At 47.9% G+C, this 23456-nt stretch overlaps 2 protein-coding genes across 10 annotated transcripts; one reads left to right on the forward strand and one right to left on the reverse strand.

Annotated features, from left to right (window-relative positions):
* Positions 1–6508: 6508 nt before the first annotated feature.
* On the forward strand, positions 6509–14293 carry Arhgap9 (Rho GTPase activating protein 9). 9 transcript variants are annotated; one of them, XM_027926261.2, is made up of 17 exons: positions 6517–7043; positions 7815–8026; positions 8911–9135; positions 9328–9441; positions 9633–9737; positions 9951–10012; positions 10148–10247; positions 10424–10519; positions 10663–10770; positions 11001–11142; positions 11227–11334; positions 11774–11872; positions 12050–12127; positions 12411–12464; positions 12714–12848; positions 13182–13287; positions 13872–14293. In XM_027926261.2, exons 1-17 carry the CDS (start codon positions 6728–6730, stop codon positions 14041–14043), a joined length of 2232 nt encoding a protein of 743 aa, XP_027782062.1. In that variant the 5' UTR covers positions 6517–6727; the 3' UTR covers positions 14044–14293. The 9 variants fall into 9 exon arrangements, with proteins under 9 accessions (XP_027782064.1, XP_027782051.1, XP_027782058.1 ...); XM_027926262.2 differs by having other exon boundaries at positions 10663–10761; XM_027926250.2 differs by having other exon boundaries at positions 6516–7043; positions 11001–11334.
* A 198-nt stretch (positions 14294–14491) lies between these two features.
* On the reverse strand, positions 14492–21988 carry Gli1 (GLI family zinc finger 1). The gene is made up of 11 exons (XM_027926325.3): positions 21889–21988; positions 21579–21671; positions 21146–21341; positions 20762–20903; positions 20203–20292; positions 19975–20112; positions 19510–19659; positions 18748–18912; positions 17539–17772; positions 16592–16859; positions 14492–16236 (listed from the first exon to the last, which is right to left on the reverse strand). The coding sequence occupies exons 1-11, from the start codon at positions 21986–21988 to the stop codon at positions 14492–14494; spliced, it is 3321 nt and encodes a 1106-aa protein (XP_027782126.2).
* Positions 21989–23456: the final 1468 nt, after the last annotated feature.

The following is a 23456-nucleotide window of genomic DNA, read 5'->3' on the forward strand; positions in this document are numbered from 1 at the left end:
CGGTCTTAAGTGTGGCCTGCGGTCGACTCCCGGAAAGAGAACTATTTCTCCCCGTCATGCAACACTGGGAAACAGGAAAAGGGTACCATCGAGACCAAGGAAGCCATAAATGCAGTGCTAGAGCAGCACTTTTTAGGTGGGAGAGTTAGAGACGTTTGCTTCTTGGGCCCGGCGGCTTTGAGGCTGTGACTGAAACCGTGGCTTTTTGTGGTCCTGTAGTTGTCAAAGATAAAATAACGATTATGACTACGGCTACTCGCAATCACCGACTCTTGATTCAAGTTGTTAAAAGATTAGAGTTTTAGAATGAGCAATTAACGATGAGCTTACTTTAGTGATAAACTGGAAATTAGTGTAGATATACTATCAATCAAAAAGGATATGGCTCACTAAAATATTGATTCACATCAGTCTGCAGCTCATATAAGCTAGACAATCCCATCAAAAGAAGAGAAGGAGCCCGTGTCGTGGCGCACGCCTGTAATTCCAGCGGCTCGGGAAGCTGAGGCTGGAGGATTGCGAGTTCAAAACCAGCCTCAGCAATTTAGCGAGGTCCTATCTCTAGATAAAATATTACAAAAAAAGGCTGGGGATGTGGCTCAGTGAAGAGCATCTTTAAGAGAAAGGTCAAATTGAAGGAAAGTAAAATTGTTTCACAATAAGCATATGCTAGGAAACACGTAAAAATAATTGGGAAAGCGACTCTAATTGTCATATATAATAATTAGTATAATGTATATTATATATAATAATTAGTATAATATATAGTCATGATTTATTATAAACTATATAATAATGTTTTGTTTATTTTTTTTTTTTTTAAGGATATGTGGTAGGGCTGGGGATGTAGCTCAGTGATAGAGTGTTTGCATACCATGCACAAGGCCCTGGGTTGGAACCCCAGCATAAAAAAAAAATGGTATAATTAACACCTAATAGTACTTATAAGCCAGGCATTGTTCTAAGCATTTTACATACATTAATTCATATAATTCTTAAACAAAAAAACAAACTATGATGTCCTAGACCTTTTGAAGTTAAGCCATAAGCAGCTTTGCAAAGGAGGCTAGGGGTATATCTCAATGATAGAGTGCACACTTAGTAAACCTGAGGCCCTGGGTTCAATGTGCAGCAGCACCAAGAAGATGCTTTGCATTTTTGCTAAGGCTATTTGGAACACCCTGGTAACCTTGAGCTTCCATGTAAAGCAATTCTATTACCCTGAGACCTCATGTAGACATTTCGATTGGCAACTCCACATCATCTCAGCATTCCAGCAACCCCATGGAGGATGCTGGACATGAGAGTGAAGTCTTCCAGACAAACCCATCTACTCTATGAAACCACCAAATGAGCTTTAGTGAGTCCATGCTACATGGGATAGAAGAAATACCCAGCTGGGGTCTATTCACATTTCTGCCCCATAAAATTGTAGCTTTGTGAGCTATAATAAAATAGCAGTTGTTGAAACACACCAAAAAAAATAGATATGAGGTAGTTTCTTTTATTTTACCAATGAGAGAACTGAATCACAGAGAGGATACGTTGTGTCAGGAACCATATAAGGTATTAAAGATACAATTATCAACAAAGTAGATGTGGGCTACCTTGGCAGCATTAATAAACTTCCTGAAAAACAGAAAATCAAATAATCATACTAGGGGTATGTTGAAGACTTATCCATTTTATTTTGAGGCAGGATCTCAATAAATTACCTAGGCTGACCTCTAATTTCTGATCCTCCTGCCACAGTCTCCTGAGTTCCAGGGATTAAAAGCATACACCACCATGCCTGGATTCTAATAATCTTTAAAATATGTTGATAGTTATACAAGGTAGATAATGTTTGTGAAACCTGAGACGCCTTATTGTCCAAATGAAATTTCAGCTGAGATCTGAATGATGAATCAGAGTTAAGAAGGCAAAGACTGAAAGACTGGAGAAGGGAAATGTTTCAGGCAGAGGAAATAACATATGCAAAGGATCAAGATCTCAGAGCCCTTTAGGAATCTGAGGAATTAGCATAAGGCTACAGTGTGGAGTTTCTGGTGGGGAGTATGAAAAGGCTAGATGAGTGGGAAAATCTCAGCCAAGTGTGGTGGCACATGCCAGCAGCTTGTGAGGCTGAGGCAGGAGGATCTTAAATTCAAAGCCAGCCTCTCCAACTTAGTGAGGCCCTAAGCAACTTAGTGAGACTCTGTCTCTAAATAAAATATAAAAAAGGGCTGGGGATATGGCTCGGTGGTTGAGTGCCCAGGGTTCAATACCTGGTACTTAAAAAAAAAAAAAAAAGGAAAAATCTCTGTAAATTACATTGTAAAATTTCAACTTTACTCAAGACAATGAGAAGCCATTGAAAAGTTTAAGTCAGAGGAGTAGCAGGGCACATTTGTGGGTATGTATGTATGTATTATGTATTTTTGGTGGAACTGGGGATTGAACTCAGGGCCTTGTGCATGCTAGGAAAGCTGTACTATATCCCCAGCCCACCATATTTGTTTTTAGAAGATCACTGTGGCTGTTGTGCCAGGGGAAGATGGGAGGGGAGCACAACTATATACAAGGAGACTAATTAGGAACTTATTAAAGAGGTAAAGAGGTAGTAGTTGCAACAAAGCAATTTCATCCTAGAGCAAAATTCTTTTATTTGGGAGTCAAGAAGGTCTTGGAACATATCCTTCAGGAATATCAAGGACCTACAATATATTGAAGAAGCAATACAATTAATCTGTTATTTAGTCTTAATTTTCAAGCAATTCATAATCAACATGCTTGAGCTTCTGATACTGCTACACTCTACATAATCAGAACTCAGTAAGGTCTAAAGTCAATGAAATGTTTCTAAAAATATATGTACTGTAAACTTAAACTACCCTAAAAAAAAAGTCCATGAAAAGAAGAAGGAAGAGAAGGAGGAGGAAAGGAGGAGGAGTGGTGGTGGCACATGCCTATAATCCCAGCAACTCAAAAGGCTGAGACAGGAGGATTGCAAGTTTGAGGCCAGTCTCAGCAATTTAGTGAGACCATATCTCAAAATTTAAAAAAAGGCTGGGAATGTAGCTTAGTGATAAAGCACCCCTAGGTTAGATCCCCATTATCAAATACACATACACACACACACACACACATATGTATTTGTATATATGTGTATGTTTGTTTATATATATAATATACATACATATATTATATATTAATATATGTATATGCATACATATTATATATATATATATATATATATATATATATATATATATATACATATTTTTTTATATAGGCACATACCTGTAATCCCAGCAGTTTAGGAGGCTGAGGCAGGAATATCCCAAGTTCAAAGCCAGCCTAGGTAATTTAGCAGGGCTCTAAGCAACTTAGCAAGATACTGTCTCAAAATAAAAAATAAAAAGGGCTGGGGGCTGGGGCTGTAGTTCAGTGGCAGAGCATTTGCCTAGCATGTGTGAAGCACTGGGTTTGATCCTCAGCACCACATTAAAAAAATAAATAAAGTCAGACTGTCCATCTACAACTATAAAAGGGGGGGACTGAGGATGTGATTGAGTGGGTAAATGCTCCTGAGTTCAATACCGGGTACAAAAAGAGAGTGAGAGAGAGGAATTGTAGGTAGGTCTGGGCTATAATCAGTTGTAGAGTATTTTCATAGTATGTACATGGCCCTAGGTTCAAACCCCAGCACCATCAAAAAAGAAAAAAATTAGATATGGAGAGATAAAAATGGCAGTATTTAGTAATCAGTTGAATCAATGCAGGTGGTGAGGAAACTAGAGAATTGAGGCCAACTGCTGGTTTCTGACATGTGCAATGGTGCACACTGTGTACTCTACAAGATACTAGAACTTCCTCTATTATAGTGATTATTATCACACTGTATTCTAATTGTTTTAAGAGATCAGAGACCCTTTCCCATCATAACTGACAATGCCTAATGTACATATGGTAGTAGCATTCAATAAATATTTATTGAATTTAAGTATGATTGAATAGTGGTACTGAAAGAAAAACAGATTTGTGAAGAAAATTGACATGTTCAGTTTAGTATGTACTGAGTTTGTGATACCTGTGACATATCCAAGTAGAGTTTTAGTTTGTTTGTTTGTTTGTTTTTGGTGGAGAGTGGATTAGACTGGAGCTCCAAAGAAAGATCTAGAGATGTGGTACTTACCAGGATATGGAAATTGTTTGAGAAAATAAGACCATCCAGGGAGGATGTATACAGCACAAAGGACATAGGATCTAAGAAAGGCTTCTGTGGTTTAAGGAACAGACAGAGGAAGTTCCTTCCTTGTACCACAGAGAATCAGAAAGGTAAGGGACACCAGCAGACTGTTGGTAGGAAAGGTCAGATGAGTTGCCTGCTGCTGAGATATCAAGCAACATAAGGACTGCAAAATATCCATGCAAGTGTGGGGTGATCTTAGAGAGGAGTGACCTTGGAGAGATACAGAAGTTAGAGGAGAGGAAATGGGAGACCCCTATAGTTGTCCCAATAGGCAACTCCTTCAAGAAGTTAAGACCATAAGATGCAAGAGTGAGAAAAAGAGACAGGCCGGGTATGATGGGATATGCCTGTAATTCCAGCAGCTCGGGAGGCTGAGGCAAGAGGATGGTGAGTTCAAAGCCAGCCTCAGCAATTTAGCAAGGTGCTTAGCAACTCAGTGAGACCCTATCTCTAAATAAAATACAAAACAGGGCTCAGTGGTTAAGTGCCTCTGAGTTCAATCCTCGGTGCCAAAAAAAAGAAAAAAAGAGACAGATAGACATAGGGTAGTAACTTGAGAGCCTAGTAAGGGGAGGTTTAAAGAAGGGAGAGACTTGGATATGTTTAAAAGTGAAAGGGAACCCAGTGTGGTGGCACACACCCGGAGTCCCAGTGATTTGGGAGGCTAAGGCAGGATTGCAAGTCAAGGCCAACCTCAGCAACTTAACACGATTCTGCCTAAAATTTAAAATAAATAAATAAATAAAAAGGGCTGGGGCTGTAACTCAATGGAAAAGTGACCCTGGGTTCTAATTCCAGTAACAAAAATAATAATGGGAGCTGGGCTTGGTGGCATATGCCTGTAATCCCAGCTGCTTGGAGGCTGAGACAGGAAGATCAGGAAGTTGAGAAAGGAGGATCACAAATTCCAGGCCAGCATGGGCAATTTAACCCTGTCTCAAAATAAAAAATAAAAAGGGCTGGGATGTCTCTCAGCAGTAAAGTGCCCTGGGTTCAATCTCTAGTACTTAAAAAAAAAAGAAAAAAGAATGGGAATTAATCCATAAGGAGAAGAACTAAAGTGCAGGAGAGCTAGCTTCAGAGAAGGAAGGAAAGATTAGAATTTCAGACTTACCAAGCATCAGATGGGACTGATGTGATAGAGCACTTAATTAGTAAGGGTTCAATCCCCAATACTGAAAAATAGAAAAGGAAAAAAGAAAATCAAATGAATGAATAAATGGATGAAGTTAGTCATATTTTGGAAGAGGGAAGAGTTCTCCATGTTTTGAAAGTGGAACTAATCAAGATCACTGAGACAGAAGTCCAGTACTGACCATCCAGTCCTCAGACAGGTCAGGGGAGGACAGCTGGCTGTCTGATGTCACCAGAGGGAATGGACATTCATTTTCTACTCCACCTTTCCAAACCCAAACAGAATGCTTCACACTGTGCAGTAGAGAAACAGAAGGGGAAAAGAGGAGTGGTCAGGAATTATGGGTTTAAAACTGCTGGCAATCCAAGGAGACCAGTTCACACCTTCCACCAGGGAGAAGCTGACATTAGTAGTTCATAGTTCCTGATTCAAGTATAATAAGTTTTTTTTTTGTGCCATCAGTTAAGGTCTCCTCAAGTTCCATGAGGGCTCACTTCTCCCTCTCATCTCCATCTAATGCTTCACTGCTCTTTTCACCCAATCAGTCCTTGGTAAGAGTGTTGAATGAGTGAAACTACACACTAAAATTGGGTGCCTCCTCCAAGAAGCCGATGCACAGAGGATCACGTCAAGATTATCCCTCTCAACATCATGCCCTAGGGAGTAGGGTGATATTTCAACTCTGAATCCCTCTGCATTTCTCCTAGCCACTTTCTCTTGCTCTCTTATTTGGTCTTACTGTTTCTCTGGCTCTCTGTTTCTCTGTCTCTCTGTCTGCACAGGAAGCGCGCAGCTTTAGGTCTGAGGTGATTGGTAACGGAAATATTGATGCCTATGCAAATTTAATAAAGGGTCACAAACATTTGTCGTTACCTCTTGTGTATTTCCCTGCGTTTCTGTCTTGGACTTGATTTTTCCTCCTCATTTTCTTTCTGTGTCTAGCTCAAGACTTCCACCAGCACCCAGGATCAACTCCTCCTGTCCCTGGATCTTCAGTTGGACCCCACAAGGTATAATTGCAGTAAAATTCACAAGCAAGTTCAACTCCTCTGATTTCCTGCCTTGCTGGCCACACAGCCCAGCTGACCACATCCTCTCTCACCTTACTTATATACTTCCTCACCAGACACATCACCCAGGAGTTCTCAGCCCCCCAGGCCATACTGATCCCCAACCCAAGCCCTCTGCTTTACCCTTTTACTTACCCGGGTGCTCCTGTCTTTACCTTCTCCCTCCCCCTCCCGGTCTCCCCCCACCACTTCTCTTAGAACAATGTCCTTTTGCCTGGAAGCAGCCAGTCCTGCTTCCTTCTGCATCTCCAGCTTACCCTTTTCCCATAGGTGACAGTGCTGACCACAATGCTTTCTGGCCGGTGGTGGCCAAGTACCTGGGGGAGTCTAGGGTTGGGGACCAGAAACCCCTCTCAGGGATCCCAGCTGTGTGCCCTCTATGCTTTTACTTATACTGGGGCAGATGGCCGGCAGGTGTCTCTGGCTGAAGGAGACAGGTTCCTACTGCTTCGAAAGACCAACTCAGACTGGTGGTTGGCAAGGCGCCTGGGAGCACCCTCTACCTCTCGACCCATCTTTGTCCCAGCTGCCTACGTGACAGAGGAATCTGTCCCTTCACAGAGCACAACCATCATTACACCCAGCCAATCCCTCTGGACTCCTGGTAAGTAAGTCCTAAGCCCTCTCCCATCACCTTCCTGTCTCCCTAGCTTTGGCAGATTATTATTATTATTATTATTTTGGTACTGGGAATTGAATAGGAGTACTCTACCATTAATATATTTGTTTGTAAGTTCATTTATTTATTAGTACCAGTGATTGAACCCAGGGAGATTAACCACTGAGCCACATTCCCAGCTCTTTTTATTTTTTATTTTGAAACAGGGTCTTACTAAGTTGCTAAGGCTGGCCTTGAATTTGTGATCCTCCTGCCTTCTTCCTTGTAGATGGGATTAAAGGCGTGTGCCCTTACACCTTGAGACTTCCCACTTGCTTCTGCTGGTCCCCTTCTCTTATCTCCCTCCCACCAGCCTACACCTCATCCCCATTGTGGTAGCATAATGATCCCATCGTCTCTACTATTAGTCCCAAGACTTCTGGGTCTCATTCTTTCTTTCTTTCTTTCTTTCTTTTTTTTTTTTTTTTTTTTTTTTTGGAGGGGTGCCAAGAATTGAACTCGGGGCATTCAACCACTGAGATACATCCCCAGCCCTATTTTGCATTTTTTATTTAGAAACAGGGTCTCATCAAGTTGCTTAGTACCTTGCTTTTGCTAAGGCTGGCTTTAAACTTGTGATCCTCCTGCCTCAGCCTCCTGAGCCACATGGATTACAGGCATGCATCACCACACCCGGCTCATTATTTTCCACATCCTCCCTCTGACCACCTTAAAGACCCAATCATGATCATAACTCTCCTCCATTTCTGTTTCCAGGGCCAAAGTTGTTTCGTGGCTCCCTGGAGAAGGTGCATCTATCTCAGGCACACCAGCCTACATCAGAGCAGCCTCCTCCACTTCCCCCGAAAATGTGTAGAAGTGTCAGTGTGGCCAATTTGAGGCCCAGCCTCCTAAAGCCCCTCCAGGAAAGGCCAAATGGAAGATCCTTCTCCCAGGAAAACTTGCTGTCAAAGACCAGTGCCAATATGGTGAGTCACAGCTTTACTCCTGAGCATGGCCAGTTCACAAATATTACAGCTAGGTCCCATTATGGGAATAAGGGCAAACAGGACAGAAGCATTCATGTCCTTAAGGGACAAATATAAATAAATAACCCATACTTATTCTGTTGCTAATAAAGCTACCAAGAAGAGCAAATGTGGTAGAGTGGCTGAGGTAGTCTGAGAAGGCAGCAAACAGGAGGAGGAGGAAGAGACAGACAGCCATAAGACAAAGGAAGACATGAGAAGGGAGAACAAGTAGCCAAGGCCCTGAGGGGACAAGGAACCTGGCACAATAGAAGGACTGAAAGAAGAGCAATGGGCCATCCTCTTTCTCCCTTCCTCTTGACTCCTACTGGGGTAGGGTTTTTCCTATTTTATGTCTTGTCAGTTGGGCTACCAGCAAATCCCCTCTGGAGCTAACTCCCAGACTTGATTCCTCCCCTCCCTCTTTCTTGTTACTGGTTGGAAAAAGCCCCTCCTCCTTCAGATCTCCCTAGCAGGGGTAGTCTCTCACTCCTTTTGGTCTTCTTTTACCCTGCAGGATGTAAGGGTGGAGTGTTCCCCTCACCTCCCCCCCCCCCCAACAAAAAGCCTGTTCCCCTTTCCTGCGGCCCAGGGCAGGGGTTGGGTGGGGGAGGAGGGAAGTTGGCAACAGGAAGTGAGGAGAAAAGCAAAGAAGATTGTGAGAGAGAATTTTTTAAAAGCAGCTGGGTGACTGGGGATTCTCCCCCTGTACCTGGGTCACCCAGGCAGGGAGCTGGTGGTGAGAAAATGGTGGGGGATGAAGAAGGAGGTGATAAGGGGGAGAGAAAATTGGGGGGGAGCACAGGCAGAGAAAGCACCAACTTCTCCCTGACCCTTTCTGGCAGGCAGAACCCCAACCCCTCATGTCAGAGGCCCCTGTGTACTGTAACCTGGTGGACCTTCGCAGCTGTCCTCGGTCCCCACCCCCTGTCCCTGCATGCCCACCGCTGCAGAGGCTGGACGCCTGGGAGCAGCACCTGGACCCCAACTCTGGACGCTGCTTCTACATAAATTCTCTGACTGGCTGCAAGTCCTGGAAGCCCCCACGCCGCAGTCGCACTCAAGACACGGTGAGACCTTTCCTTATGCTTATTCCTTTGTCCCCTCAATTTCCTCCTTTCTCCCACTGAACCCCAAGGTAGCGTGTTTTCTTTCTGTGGCTCTCAGGAGATCAGAAAAATCAGCAAATTGTGAGAAGGATGTTGAGTGTGGGTGGAGGTGACATCTGGCTGAAACTTTATCTCCCTCTCCCTTAAACCCAGAACTCTGGCTCAATGGAGGGGATCCAGACCCTGAATAGGGACAATGGTGTCCTGCAACCTCAGGCAAAGGGCTCAGGATCTGATACAGGGAACCTGGAACTGCTTGACCCACAGGTGAGGCCCTTTCCAACCTCCCCAAAATCATGCAGAAAAAGTACATTTGTTTTGCAGCTTTCTCTTATGCAAGACATTCTTCTTCATTATCCAATTTGCCTCTCACCCACATTATCGCTCCTCTTCCTCCTACAGCCAGGGACCCCAAAACTTAAGTTTCCTCCACCTGTTTCTTCAATTCCTTCCCCCAGGGTTCACCCTGCCTCAGCCAAGGCACCTCCCAGTTAGTCCCCTCAGACCAGCCTCCAGCTTTGCAGTCCCCTAGAGCCCTGCCGCAGCTCCTGGACGACCCCCATGTGAGTCTCCCATGTCCTTCAAATGTCATGATCCTCCATGCTTCACCCCTCAATTCCTGCTCCTCAAAAAATCTTCCTGTTTTGCGGGTATCCTCTCATATCCAGCCCCCTACTCGTACAAAACTTCAAGGGACCGCACTCCTGGGAAACTCCTTAGGGAAAGCCTGTGGCGGTACAGGGTTGCTTACAGATACCACTCCCTCCCCTTCCCAGGAGGTGGAAAAGTCAGGCCTTCTCAACATGACCAAGATTGCCCAAGGGGGGCGCAAGCTCAGGTAAGGAGAAACTGGAATACACTATGGATCAGGGTTTTTCCGTAGGGTAGACCAGGGTGTTGGGGGAGCTCACACCCAGTGAAATTCTAGAATGACCTATTCACAACCACTACTGCCTCTCCTCCGCCCCCGCAGGAAGAACTGGGGCCCGTCTTGGGTGGTGTTAGCTGGTAACAGCCTGGTGTTCTACCGAGAGCCTCCACCGCCAACTGCACCCTCTTCAGGCTGGATGAGTGTAAGGAAAGGGGTGCCGGAAAGTTTGGGGTGCTATTTCTTCCCGCCTCCGGCCGACTGAGGGGAGAGGTGGAGAGGGCGATGCGGAGGAAGGTGAAGGAATGAGGAACCCGTCATGGAAGAGGGAAGCAGTGAGAGAAACAACCCCATGGCTTCATTTTCTCTCCTAATTGCCAGGGGCCAGCGGGTAGCCGGCCCGAAAGCAGTGTGGACCTGCGTGGGGCGGCCCTGGCACACGGCCGCCACCTGTCCAGCCGGCGCAACGTCCTGCACGTGAGTGCGGTCCCCGCGAGTCCTCAAAGCCCCACCCGAACCCAGGACGCGCCCTTAAAACCTCCCTATAACTCTTGATCTTGGCGTCCCAGCTTTTGAGGCTTCTGTCCGCTGACCCAAACCTTTCCCCACCCGCTCCCTAGATCCGCACAGTCCCTGGCCACGAATTCCTGTTGCAGTCAGATCAAGAGACAGAGCTTCGAGCGTGGCACCGCGCGCTGCGGGCTGTCATCGAGCGGCTGGTTAGAAGGGTGGGAGACCCGGGAGACGCTCTGGCCAGGCGGGGACCGGGGACCAAGGGAGTAGGGTAGGAACAACAGGAGTTGGGGATGTGGGGGCACCGTGATCTCGGTGTAAAGTCCTGGCCTAGGGTGAGGCTGGTACTTGGGACCAAGCAGAGGATTAGAGTCTCTTTATGGAGCCAGGGATGCAAATTTCTCTCTTCTTTCTTGCAACCCTCTGCATGGCCCGCCGGGTCCAGGAGCGAGAGAACCCGCTGGAGCTGCGACTGTCGGGCTCCGGACCTGCAGAGCTGGCAGAGCTGAGCGCCGGAGAGGACGAAGAAGAGGACTCTGAGCCAGTGCCCAAGCCGTTTCTGCGGCTCAGCGGCCGCCGGAGCTCCAGTATGGGGCGGGTCAGGGGAGAGGATCCTTGGATCCTAGATCCTGCGTTTGCTATCAGGCTCTTATTCTATCTGCCTCCAACAGGTCGGTGTCCGGAAGGCACTGAGCAGAACCGCGTGCGGAACAAGCTGAAGCGGCTAATAGCCAAGAGACCGCCCTTGCAAAGCCTTCAGGAGCGGGGTCTGCTCAGGGGTGAGGTGGGCTAGGATGACTGAGGGACCTGCCTGCTTTAGTGTTTTTGCAAGCACTTTTGTATTCCTGATCTGGGTATCAGCCCGTTTTGTGGATGAAAAAACTCCGGCAAGGCTCAGAGTTGAGCTTTCTAGAGCTATATATTGTAGTCTTCTAAGAGCCCTGCTCCTTTTTTCCTTTTCTTTTCTTTGAACCCGGGACCTTGTGCATAGGAGGCAAGCACTCAACTGAGCTACATCCCCAGCCCTCGAGACCCCTGTTTTTAAATAATCAACTATTCCTGATTATTGGGCAGTTGGGAGGGGGGATACCCCCATACCCAGGTGGGGCACAGACAGAAGAAGGGCCAGTCCCATTTCAGGGTGAAGACCTGACCTGGCTGAGAAGAGCTTCCTTGAGTGAGTTGGCCCTGGTTTCCCACCTCACTTTACCTCCCCAGACCAGGTATTTGGCTGCCAGTTGGAATCACTGTGCCAGCGGGAAGGAGACACGGTGCCCAGTTTTGTACGTCTCTGCATTGCTGCTGTGGATAAACGAGGTCATTTTCCTAGAGACTCCAGATTCTTTCCCTTTAAAACAGGCCAAGCCCTGGAATTCCCACTTCTTCCATCCTTGTCTTTCTACTGCCCTCTTTCTTCTTCATATTTCTCAGTGTGGCCTTCACCACACACACTTTAGAGCAGGAGTCCCATGTGCTCCCTAATTCATCTCCTAGGTCTAGATGTGGATGGCATTTACCGAGTGAGCGGGAACTTGGCAGTGGTTCAGAAACTTCGCTTTCTGGTGGACCGAGGTGAGAAGGTTTGTAGGCAAGTGGTGGTACTGAGAACTTCAAGCCTCAGAACTGGGGTGTGGGGCTGGCATTGTGGCTCAGCGGTAGAGCGCTCCTCTAGCATGTGCGAGGCCTGGGTTTGATCCTCAGCACCACATAAAAATAAATAAATAAATAAATAAAGGTATTGTGTCTAACTATTTCTAAAAAATAAATGTTAAAAAAAAAGAACTGGGGGTGGTACTAAATAAGAGAGCTGGAACTGCAAGTCTTAACTCCTGATCTCTTCTCATCTATGTTGTAGAACGGGCAGTCACCTCTGATGGGAGGTATATGTTCCCAGAAAATCCAGGACAAGGTACTTACATGGAGTACCCCTGAGATCCCTTTAAACTTCCCCATGTCCTCCTTGTTCCAATGGATTCCCCCATGTCCTGCTCCTAGAAAGGCTCCATTCTTACCTTTGCTGTCTTGCCCTGTGATGGACCTCCATAGCATTCTTGTGATCAGCTTTGGCTGAATTTTCCAGAACTTCTGACCTCTCAGTCTCTAGGTCTCTCTGGCCCTTGATGAACCCTGAACCCATTGAACCTCCTTTTCCCTATAGAAGGCCGGTTAGATTTGGACAGTGCTGAGTGGGATGATATTCATGTGGTCACCGGAGCCCTGAAACTTTTTCTCCGGGAGCTACCCCAGCCTCTGGTCCCCCCAGTGCTGCTGCCCCATTTTCGTGCTGCCCTTGGTAAGTGTTGGGAGTTTTGGGCAACACTCTTGGGGGGCATGTGTGGTAAATAATAGAATAGAGATTGTTTTTCATTCTAACCATAGAGATGGAAAGTAACTCATGTGCCAACTCCAATAGTTTGGGGTTTTTTTGGAGGGAGGGGGGTGGATTATGTGTGAAATTTAGAGTTTTTGTTTGTTTTTATTTTTGGTCATGCTGGGATTGAACCCAGAGCATGCTAGGCAAGTGTTCTACCACTGAGTTACATCCCCAGCCCATGAAACTTCCCTAACCTGACTCCTATGCCCTTCCCATTTCTCTCTCTCTCTCTCTCTCTCTCTCTCTCTCTAGCACTTTCTGAATCAGAGCAGCGCCTCTCTCAAATACAAGAATTAGTAGACTCAATGCCAAAGCCAAACCATGATACTCTGCGGTACCTCCTGGAGCATTTATGCAGGTTGGGAATATCGAACATCTTTGCTTATGCTGGGGAGGGTGGAGTGCTGCATGCATCAGGAACTCTGTTCTTGTGGGGTAGAGGTAGGTAAGCATCCAAGTTTACCTGGCCAGAGACACACATCAAATCTTTGGATAGCTCAGCATCAAATGGGGGAATGGGATGAAGACAAGCCCAAGAATTCTGTGAGAGAAATAAGGGAAATCTTATTTTTTCCTTCCCTATTATTTTTTCATCCACCTGGGCAGTGGTGATGGCTTGTTAGGCTGAGGTAGGCCTGGGCAGTGACCTCTGAAAGGGGATGACCATTTGAATTAAACCTCCCAAATCATGAGCAGAAAGGATTCTAAGGGCCATGCCTGGAAACAGGCAGTTACATCCTAGGTTCCATTTCAGCTTATATCCTGAAAGTTTCTCCACTAGTCCCTCTCCCCACTTGCCCTGAGATTCTACTCTTGGTTTCTTTAGCCACCACGTAGAGGGATCCCAGAATGAGCCCTTCAGTGCTCAAACCTTTAGGGTTAGATGGATTTGAAGTAGTGAGCTGCTGCCTTATTTCCTCTTCCATTGGCCTTTGCCCACAGGGTAATATCACACTCAGATAAGAACCGCATGACCCCTCACAACCTGGGAATTGTGTTTGGACCAACCCTCTTTCGACCAGAGCAGGAGACATCTGATCCTGCAGCCCACGCACTCTACCCTGGGCAGTTGGTCCAGCTGATGCTCACCAACTTCGCCAGCCTCTTCCCCTGACTCAGGCAAGAAAGAGGACATGATTTCCAATGATCTGTAGGCTAGCCTTTTGTGTGTGGGGGTGTTCTGTTTTGAGGACATGCATATAAACCCTGTCTCCCAGATAACCCTCTTTATCTTCTTGAGCCTCACCTGAGGGGTTGGGATTGGGTGAGGGAACCCTCTGAAAAGGAAAGTGGGAAGATGAACCCCCACTTCTCTTCTTGCTCCCCTCCCTAAGATAACACATAAAACACCATTTTTTTTCTGATGCAGTTCCTTTATTTTCAGGAATCAGTGTCATTATAAAATTCCTCTCCAAAACATACGCAGATTAAATACAGCCCCCAACCTAAATCTTCCATCCCTGGGGCATCTTCTGCAGGAGTCTGTGGCTCCTCTCCCCAACTCCCCTGGAGGAATGGAAGCCTTAGGAAATGAGGGTCTTATGGATGGTATTCTTCACCATTTAGGCACTAGAGTTGAGGAATTGTGTCTCTCCAGGTAGGGATCCCAGTAATACACTCATGTTGCCCACAGCCATGTTCGGGGGCCCAGAGGAAGGTGGGGTATGTTCAGAGCTGTCTCCCTGATCATGGGAAGGAGGACTCAGCCCCTGGGCCTCATCCAGAATAGCCACAAAGTCCAGCTGAGTGTTGTCAAGATCAAGAGAGTCCAGAGGGTTACATACCTGCCCTTCAGGAGGAGGGTACAAGGCAGGACCTGCTCCCAGCCTGCCAACTTCAGGATGGCCACAGCTGGGGTTGGTTCCCCCTGCCTTGAGGGGCCCATAGCAAGGGGGCAATGGAGGCAGAAGCCGGGGTGGTGCTGCTCCCCTATGGGAAGTTCTGTTTGCTCCCACAGCAAAATTTTCATGGCATGATGAATGTGTGGGGTAGGAGCTTGACTTGTGATTGGGCAAGCTGGGTGCAAAGCCAGGTTCATATGTGGCCACTGGGGCTTTGGCAGGGCTTGGACTAATTTGAGAACCCTCCAGAAACTTGGAATTATGGTAGGAAGGTTCCTGGACTGGGGCCTCTCCCCTGCCTCCACCCTCCCAGAGGAGCTCTTGCTGAGACTGAACATAATCACAAACAAGTTGAGCCTTGAGCTGTCCAGTAGAATGAGTGGGAGAATCAAAATCAAGATCAGACCTGGGTTCTGAAGGAAGATAATCAGGGGGTGGCTGAGGATAGGGACCTGTCTGAGGATACTGGGGAGGAGGAGGCTGGGGGTAGTGGGAGAATGGGGGCTGTGGGCATGCGAGTCCCTCCCTGGGGTGGGCATTGAGGCAGGGTGCCAGTCCTGTGGAGTCAGACCCCACTGGGCATCCTTGTTCTGGTTTCACTTGTATTTGTCCATAATGTTCAAGTCGAGGACACTGACTATAGGTTCCACCTGGAGTCTTGGGACTTGGATATAGCCCAGAGTGTACTGAAGGGAACTCACCCCATGTTTCTGGAGTGGTGTCAGGATAGGAGACCTGCTGGGGACAAGGGCTGGGGCCATAGGTGGTAGGTGGACCAGGCCCAAGAGGCAAGGCACCTGGACCCCTAGCTCCGTAAGGCTCTGCCGCTGCCCCTTCAGGCCCCCCATATCCTAGAGTATCATCAGATGAGAAGTCCATATAGGGGTTCAGACCACTGCCCATCATGGAAGTCCCAACCTCTGGCTCCTCCCGTAGCCCTCTAGTATCCATGGCAATATTCTCTGTAATGCTGGGAGGCTGTGGTGAATAGATAGAGGTTGGGAGGTGAGGATCAAAGTTCCGTCCTCCCCCTGCCACAGTAGGGGGTATGTGGACACAACCCAGGCTCTTGAACCGCTGGACTCTGGCTGGAACAGGGCGGTCAGCAGCTCGGGCTGGGTCACTGGCCCTACGGGTGACCCCTGCATTGGGGTTATATCCTGGATACTCAGCTTTACTTCTCCAAGAAGGTGCAGGGAGACTCCCCATCCGATCCAGGCTGGGTGCTGCTATGGGTGGGGTAGCACCGCCCCTGGCTGAAGCATATCTTGTCCGGAGCAGGTAGTGCTGGGCAGGTGTGAGGCCAGGCAGGGAGGATGCCCCATTCTCTGGTGGGGATCCAGGGGGAAAAGGGGAGGCAAGGGAGGAACGGCGGCTGACAGTGTAGGCAGAGCTGATGCTGCTGGAGCTGCTGCTGCGGCGATCAAGAGAGGCTGGAGGGCCCAGACGGCGGGACACAGGGGTGCCTGCAAAGTGACAGGGAGAAAAGGCAGGGTAGTAAGGGGCCCCCTGAATTTCACCCATGAGATAGCCTTGTCCCGGAGTTCCAGAATAAGGTGTCCTAGTCTCCTTAATTCAGTTCTGTTTCCTCTCATGCCCATTCTTCTGGGTCACCAGGGATTCAGGCCTGCTGTGAATGGTCATACAGGTTGTGTGTCACACAATCCTAGGGGACAGCATTCACTGGCAGTGTTCTGAAGAAAGGGGATCTTTTTCTAATTGTACAAAGGTGTCATATGGAAGCCCTGAAGGGTGACTTCCTCCCAACCTCAGGGCAAGTCCAGATCTCAGCCCAGCATACCTCCTACACCCAGATCTCACCAGTGTGGGTCAAGCTGGGCAGTTTGAGACTCCGCGGCCCTACTGGCCGGAGTTGATGCAGCTGGTCCAGCCTGAGATTCTCAAGGCGGCGAAGAGTGGACAGTCCAGTGCCAGCAACACAAGTTCCCTCATCCAAGCTAGACAGGTCCTCAGTGCTGCCCCCTGCATTGCCAGCCATTTCCACGCCACTGTCTGTGTTGGCTGCGCTGCCTGCTGGAGAGTGGTCACTGCTGCAGGAAGACTGTGCCCCAGGGCTGGGCTGTGGCTTCTGTGGAGAACATGAGGGCTGAGGGAGGCACCCTTCCCCCTTCCCCACAGCTTCTTCAACTTTACAAGCAGCTGAAGCTTGTGTCCCAGTGACCACCTGAGCCGAAGGAAGGTGTTAAAGTGTAGAGAGGGCTGAGCAAGTGACAAACTGTGGCAAACTGGAAGACATGTTTTAGAAGAGCCCAGGCTGGAATATAGACTGCTGGGGTGCAAGTTCCTTTCTCTTTATTTTTGTGGCGGTAAAGTTTTAACCCAGGGGTGCTCTACCACTGACCTACATCCCTAACCCTGTTTATTTTGTATTTTGAGACAAGATCTTGCCCAGGCCAGCCTCAGACTTGTGATCTTCTGCCTCAGACTCCTGAGTAGCTGGGATTATAGGTGTGTGGCACAAGTTCCTTTCTCATTAAGTTGTTGTGAGGAATACATGAAATTATGCACATAAAAGGCTTGAAAAAATACAAAGTGCTGCTTAAAAGTGAGTTGTTGAATCAATTAAATAATTCATAACTCTAAATTCCACAGATTTTGGGTAGGCCAAAGAGAAACAAGAGGATGAGAGAAAGGCCCAAAGGTCTCAGAAGAGTGATTTAGATGGGAGGAGGTGATTCAGAAGGGGTTAGAAAGAGATCAGCAGGGCAGGCTGGAGTATGGAGGTGAATTTGCCTGAGCTGGCTCACCATGGCACCCTCCGGCACAGTCAGTCTGCTCTCTTCCCTGATGGGGCCTCCTTCCCGCTGCTCCCTCTTGGGCTCCACTGTGGAAAGGGATGGTGCCCGGGGCAAGGGGCCATCCCCTCGATGTCGCTTGGTCACATGGGCATCAGGACCATGCACTGTCTTGACGTGTTTTCGGAGTGAGCTGGGGTCTGTGTAGCGTTTGGTGCAGCCAGGGAGCTTGCACACATACGGCTTCTGTCAAGTGGAGAGTGAAGACAGAAGGCCAAGGAATTAGAGTGGCAGACTGCAGGAGGAATAAGGAAAGGTGACAAAAGGGGTAAAAGAGGAGCACACAGCATCCAAGGAGCTAAGGAAGGTGGGCACCCTTGGGTGGGAGTAAAATATGAGAGGTTTAAGGTGGGCCCAGGCCTTGGAAAGATGAGGAGGTGAACCCAGGGTTGTGAGACCTCATAAATTCAGGGATTGAAGATATTTGGTATCGTTTCTAGACCAGGTCTGTTTCAGGTTGGTCTCTTTGCTGGTTAAAAAAGTAGGAGGAATGGTGAGTGAAAATTCTTGGGTTTTGTGTGTCTCTCTCCTTTCTTTCTTTCTTTTTTTTTTTGTACTGAGGATTAGACCCAGAGGTACTTTACCACTGAGCTATACCCCAGCTCATTTTACTTTTTGAGACAGGCCTCACTAAGTTGCTGAGTCAGGCCTCAAACTTGCAATCCTCCTGCCTCAGCCTCTTGAGACCTTGGGATTAGAGATGTACATCACCATGCCTGGCTTGAAATTCTTTGTTTCAGGGGCTGGGGATGTGGCTCAAGCGGTAGCGCGCTCGCCTGGCATGTGTGCGGCCCGGGTTCGATCCTCAGCACCACATACAAAACAAAGATGTTGTGTCCGCCAAGAACTAAAATAAATAAATATTAAAATTCTCTCTCTCTCTCTCTAAAAAAAAATAAATAAATAAAATAAAAAGACCTAAGGCAATGAATTCCATTTCCAATGGAAAAAAAGGAACTGTGCAAACAAGCTTAAAACTACTTTAAAAAAAAAAAAAAGAAAGAAATTCTTTGTTTCAGAAAGGGTCTCTCTGCGTGAATTACAGGGGCAAGGGGAACTCACCTCTTTGGAGTGGGTGCTGGGCTAAGGGATTTCTTATGGGGGAATCTCCCCTGCAGATGGCTTCTCAAGTGGGGAGGGTCTCTTAGTTGGGACATTCACCTCATTAGAGTGGGTCCGATTCTGGTGCTTGGCGCGGTCACTGGCATTGCTAAACGCTTTACTGCAGCCCTCGTGCTCACACATGTATGGCTTCTCACCCGTGTGTGACCGCAGATGTGTCTTCAAGTTTTCAAGGCGTGAGTATGACTTCCTACACCCTTCAAACTAGGAGACATAACAGAAGGTAAAATGACAACTCTTAAACAGAAGAACATGGAGATTAAAGGACCCTAAATCTCATAAGAGGCATACATAGAGAATATAGTTCAAAATGGGAGAACACTAGGGCTCAAGAGAATTCCCAAAATTAGGGGATAAGGGCAAATGAGAGCTTCTCTGGAACAGAAGCAGCTGGAGGCACTTTCCCTTAGGGGTGTGGTGTGAGGAATGACTCTTCCTGGTCAGGCCTGAGCAGGGCTCCCTGTGTGGAATCTTAGACTTTTTGAAATTGGGGTTATCTGAAGAATAGGTTCAAGTGAGTGTCTTATGTCCTTGATGCAAGGCTTAGCTATTAGGCAGAATCTAGGCACAGTCTTGAGGGCCCACAATATTTTAAGGGACTCACAAATATATTTTAATATTTTTAAATCAAGGGGAAAATGAGCTTTTAGTTCCAAGAAAATGTTTTAATATATATCAATACAGTCATAATTAGGACTTAATATTTATGGCAAAAAGGACCTATGAACAAGTCTTTCTCGGACCCTATCTTGACTGGAAGCCAGTTTAGGAAGGGACTTGGCTTGGGAATGAATGCCTCACCGTGCACTTATGTGGCTTCTCGCCTGTGTGTCTGCGCATGTGTACCACCAGCATGTACTGGGCTTTGAAGGGCCTCAGCTCCCTGGAGCAGCCCCCCCAATGGCACACGAACTCCTTCCGTTCTCCATGAATGTGTTCACTGTTGATGTGCTGGGGGAAAAGATACAGAGGTTTTCCAAGTTTCCCCCATGTTCCCGGAATCCAGAATAGCTGCCCTGGCTCCCTATTCCTCCTCCTCAACTTTACCTTGTGGGGGAAGAAGGGGCAGGAAGACAACATATCCCAAATCTCATGCCTTCCAGCTCTCTAAAGTAAAGATAGTTTTTGAGCTTTTGCCTACTCAAGTAAGCACTCAACCTATGACTTCAGTATCCTGATTCCTACCCTCAACCAAACTCCACAATGTCTCACTCAGAGTCTTTTACAGACTCCAGTCAGTCATTCCTGTTACCCCCTAGGGCTCACGTGCACCAGCTGCTCCTGGGAGTCAAATTCCTGGCTGCAACCATCCCAGCGGCAGTCAGTCTCATATACAGACTCAGGCTCAGGCTTTTCCTCTCTCTCGAGGTCTTCTCGCCCATCTAGCATCCCCAACAGGGGATCCTAGGATAGGAGAAGCAGTGTTATGGTTACTTGGGTGATAGCTTTTGTTTGCTCAGGTCCCAAAGGTAAAGCCCATGCCCCTCCTTTTACCTGTGTGCCTGTGGAGTTGGGGCTGGACATATCACCTTCCAAAGGCTCCTCTGGGCACTTGCCAACCAGCATGTCCAGCTCTGACTTCAGCTTCCCCAGGGGAAGAGATGAGGGCGATAAGGGTAGAAATAGGAAGAAGGAAGGAGCCCAGCCAGGTCTTTCTGTTCTAAGTGTTCCCACCCAAGCAGCAGGAACCCCTGGGTGTGGAAGGGACTTCCTTCTAAGATTGCATTGGTGAACAGGATGGGCAAAAGGTAGAATCTCATCTGAAAGAGCCTGAGTCAGCCCCAAAGAGTAAAACCTCTCTACTTCTCTGGAACTGAAGACTTTTTTAAAAAAATATTTTTTTAGATGTTGATGGACCTTTATTTTATTTATTTATATGCAGTGCTGAGAATCAAACCCAGTGCCTCACACATTCTAGGCAAGTGCTCTACCACTGAGCCACAACTTCAGCCCCAGTGAAAACTTTTATATACCCTGTCCTTCCTTTACTGTAAAGTCGCCACCCACCCACCCTGACCTAGGAGAAATCAGGTAGCAATATGGGGAATCTCACCTGATAAGTTGGGAGGGGTCCCCGGGACTGAGGATGTGGCATCATCCCACCCCGGTTGGAGTCATGGCCACAGGGCTGCACTCCAAAGGAAGGTGAGCTCCCTTTTTGGTGATTCATCTGAGGTGGGAATCCCAGAGAAGGGCTGAAGAGGAGAAGAGGTGGCAGTTACTGAAGACTACCAGCAAGTCTTTGAAGTTATTGGACAATTTAGAGGATTTTTTAATAAGACTTGATGTAAGGCTTGGTCAAGGCAGCCCTAAGGGAAGTTCTGAGGAGGGTTTCAATGACTTTGAAGTGAAAAGGATTCAAATTGGGCTGGAAATTTAGATGACTTGAGGCTTTTAGTGGTTTTCAGTTGGAGTCTTAGCCAGAGAATGTCTGTACCTCATGGTGCCAATGGAGAGATGGCCATAGGAGCCTCCAGGAGATGTGCAGCGGGAGTTGATGAAGGCCACAAGGGAGCTGGGTGAGGTGCGGATAACTGTCTGCAGGTCCAGGCTGGTATCTGACAGAGGAGAGATGGACAGTGCCCGCTTCTTGGTCAACTTGACAGCATTCCGGGGAGGAGGAAAGAGTGACCCTGGAGTAAGAGACAGAGGAGATAAAGGGAATCTCCATGTACCCAACCTGTGGGTCCTCTCAGCAAAAAATAATACTCTGCTTTGTGCTACTGATTCCAGCTGTGACCACTTGGTTGTTCTCTGACCCCTCACATCTCTGAGCATTTCCTCCTCCCAACTAGATCCCTGCCCTCCCACTTTGTTCTACAAAACAAGTCCCAGAGTAGAAAGGAAAGAGGTTTTCCCTGAGGACTCACCCTCGGTGCAGCTGTTGTTCTCTCTGGCTGGCATATAACTGTGGGGACCCGACGTGAGGTTGGCTTGATGGCAGAAGGGCAGACCAGTCAGTCCTAGAAAAGAGAGACAGCTGGAGTGCAGAATGGGAATGGAGGACATAGGCCTCACCTTAAAGTCCCAGGCAAGACCTGACCCCAGATTCCAAGCCTATATAGCATAGAGCCTCAAATCCTCCTGTAAGAAAGGAAACTGATAGGGGATAGGGAAAGGACTGAGGGGGATCCTGGGGTTAGATGAGATATCTGACCAGGGATTGGTAAATACACTGACCTTCTGTCCCCATGCTGGGGGCCCCTTGACTGAGGAGGGGTCGAAGACAGCATGACTCAACATAGCTACTGACTGGTGGTGGGGTCATCGAGTTGAACATGATGTCTCAGAGGAGGGTGTGGGGACACTGTAGAAAGGGAAGGTAGAACTGCAGGTTATAAAGATGGAGGGAAGTAAAGAAGATCAGATGATAATCTCAGGCACAGAACTCTGGCAGCATGTCTCCTGTGCCCCCAGCCCATCTAAGACATAGGCCATGGAAATCAAATTGAAAAGAACATCATTCAACCAAGGAAGGGATAAAGAGAAACATCCCAAAGAGGCAGAGGCTGTCAGAAAGTCTTGGGGATCTTTTTGGGAAATGGGTAGGAGCTTTCCCTGGGTGATCTATCTATCTAGAAAAAGTGTGTGTGTGTGTGTGTGTGCGCGCGCCACGGGGTGTGTGTGTGTGTGTGTGTGTTAAGAACCTATTGAGCCAGGATGAGTTTCAAGTGATTTTAATGTCATGGACCAGTTTTGAGGATTGTGATGGGAGAACTCATGTGGAGACTTCATGCATTGGGCTGCTCTGCCTGTTCCTTTCCTTGGCTTGCCCCTGCCCCAGGACAGTTCATCCGCAATCTCTGCAGTGTCCGGTAGAGGGAGACCTCGCTACAGTCCACACAGACTGGTAGGGCCAAGAGAGAGCTCAAAAGATCAATCTGCCCTTAGGAGAAAATTGTAGAGGGGGAATAAGGTTTCAGAGGGGGTGCTCTCAGGTCTGTTAGGTACAAGGGATGGAAGTTAATGTCACTCTGGGGTGGTTTGGATTTGGTCTCCTTTTGAGGGGAACAGGAAAGAGAGTGTGGGGGAAGGCTTCTTGGAGAGTGAAAAAAACAAAGTCATCATCGATTAGAAGGGAGTAGTGAGGAAGGAGAGGATGCTATGATCGCATTTCTCCTCAAACTCCAGTTTTCATTCCATTCCTGGTTTTCCGGTCTCCCGGGAGTGAGGGTGGGGTGGGGCGGGGTGGGGTGGAGAACGGCCGGGAGCGGGCCGGCCAGCGCGGTGGGTGATCCCGGGATGCTGGGATTTAGGGTGAGGGCGGGGTAAAATGGGGAGTGGAACCCGGACCCTACGACCTAGCCCGAGCCCTGCAGCCTGGGCTGTACCCTTCTAAACTCCTCCTTTTACAGCTGAGATCCCGATCCCGCACCCAAGACCTCCCAACTCGACCTTGGCACTAATGTTAGGAGCGGGGGGCACAGCTGGCTGGCAGCTGGAAGAGGGGGGCACTTCTCCCGCCTCCTTCCACTATGACTCACCCAGGGAAAGGAAGATGGTTTGCAAACGACCCCCCAACACTAGAAAGATTCCCCCAAACGTGCCTTCTGTTATCTTCCTGTCCTAATACCAAGCTGCCGAGAAGATGCGATGGAACTGGGGTGACATCCCTCTTCGCCCACGCGTGCAACAGCCAACCCACGCCTCCCCTTCACACTATAAAAGGAAAATGTCGCTAACTTTTCCAGTTTCAGTAGTTTTTTTCTGGGGAATGGGTGATAATGCGGGATGGGCAGGGAGTCCTA

Source organism: Marmota flaviventris, chromosome 3 (assembly GCF_047511675.1).
Source record: "Marmota flaviventris isolate mMarFla1 chromosome 3, mMarFla1.hap1, whole genome shotgun sequence".
Taxonomy (NCBI): Eukaryota; Metazoa; Chordata; class Mammalia; order Rodentia; family Sciuridae; genus Marmota; species Marmota flaviventris.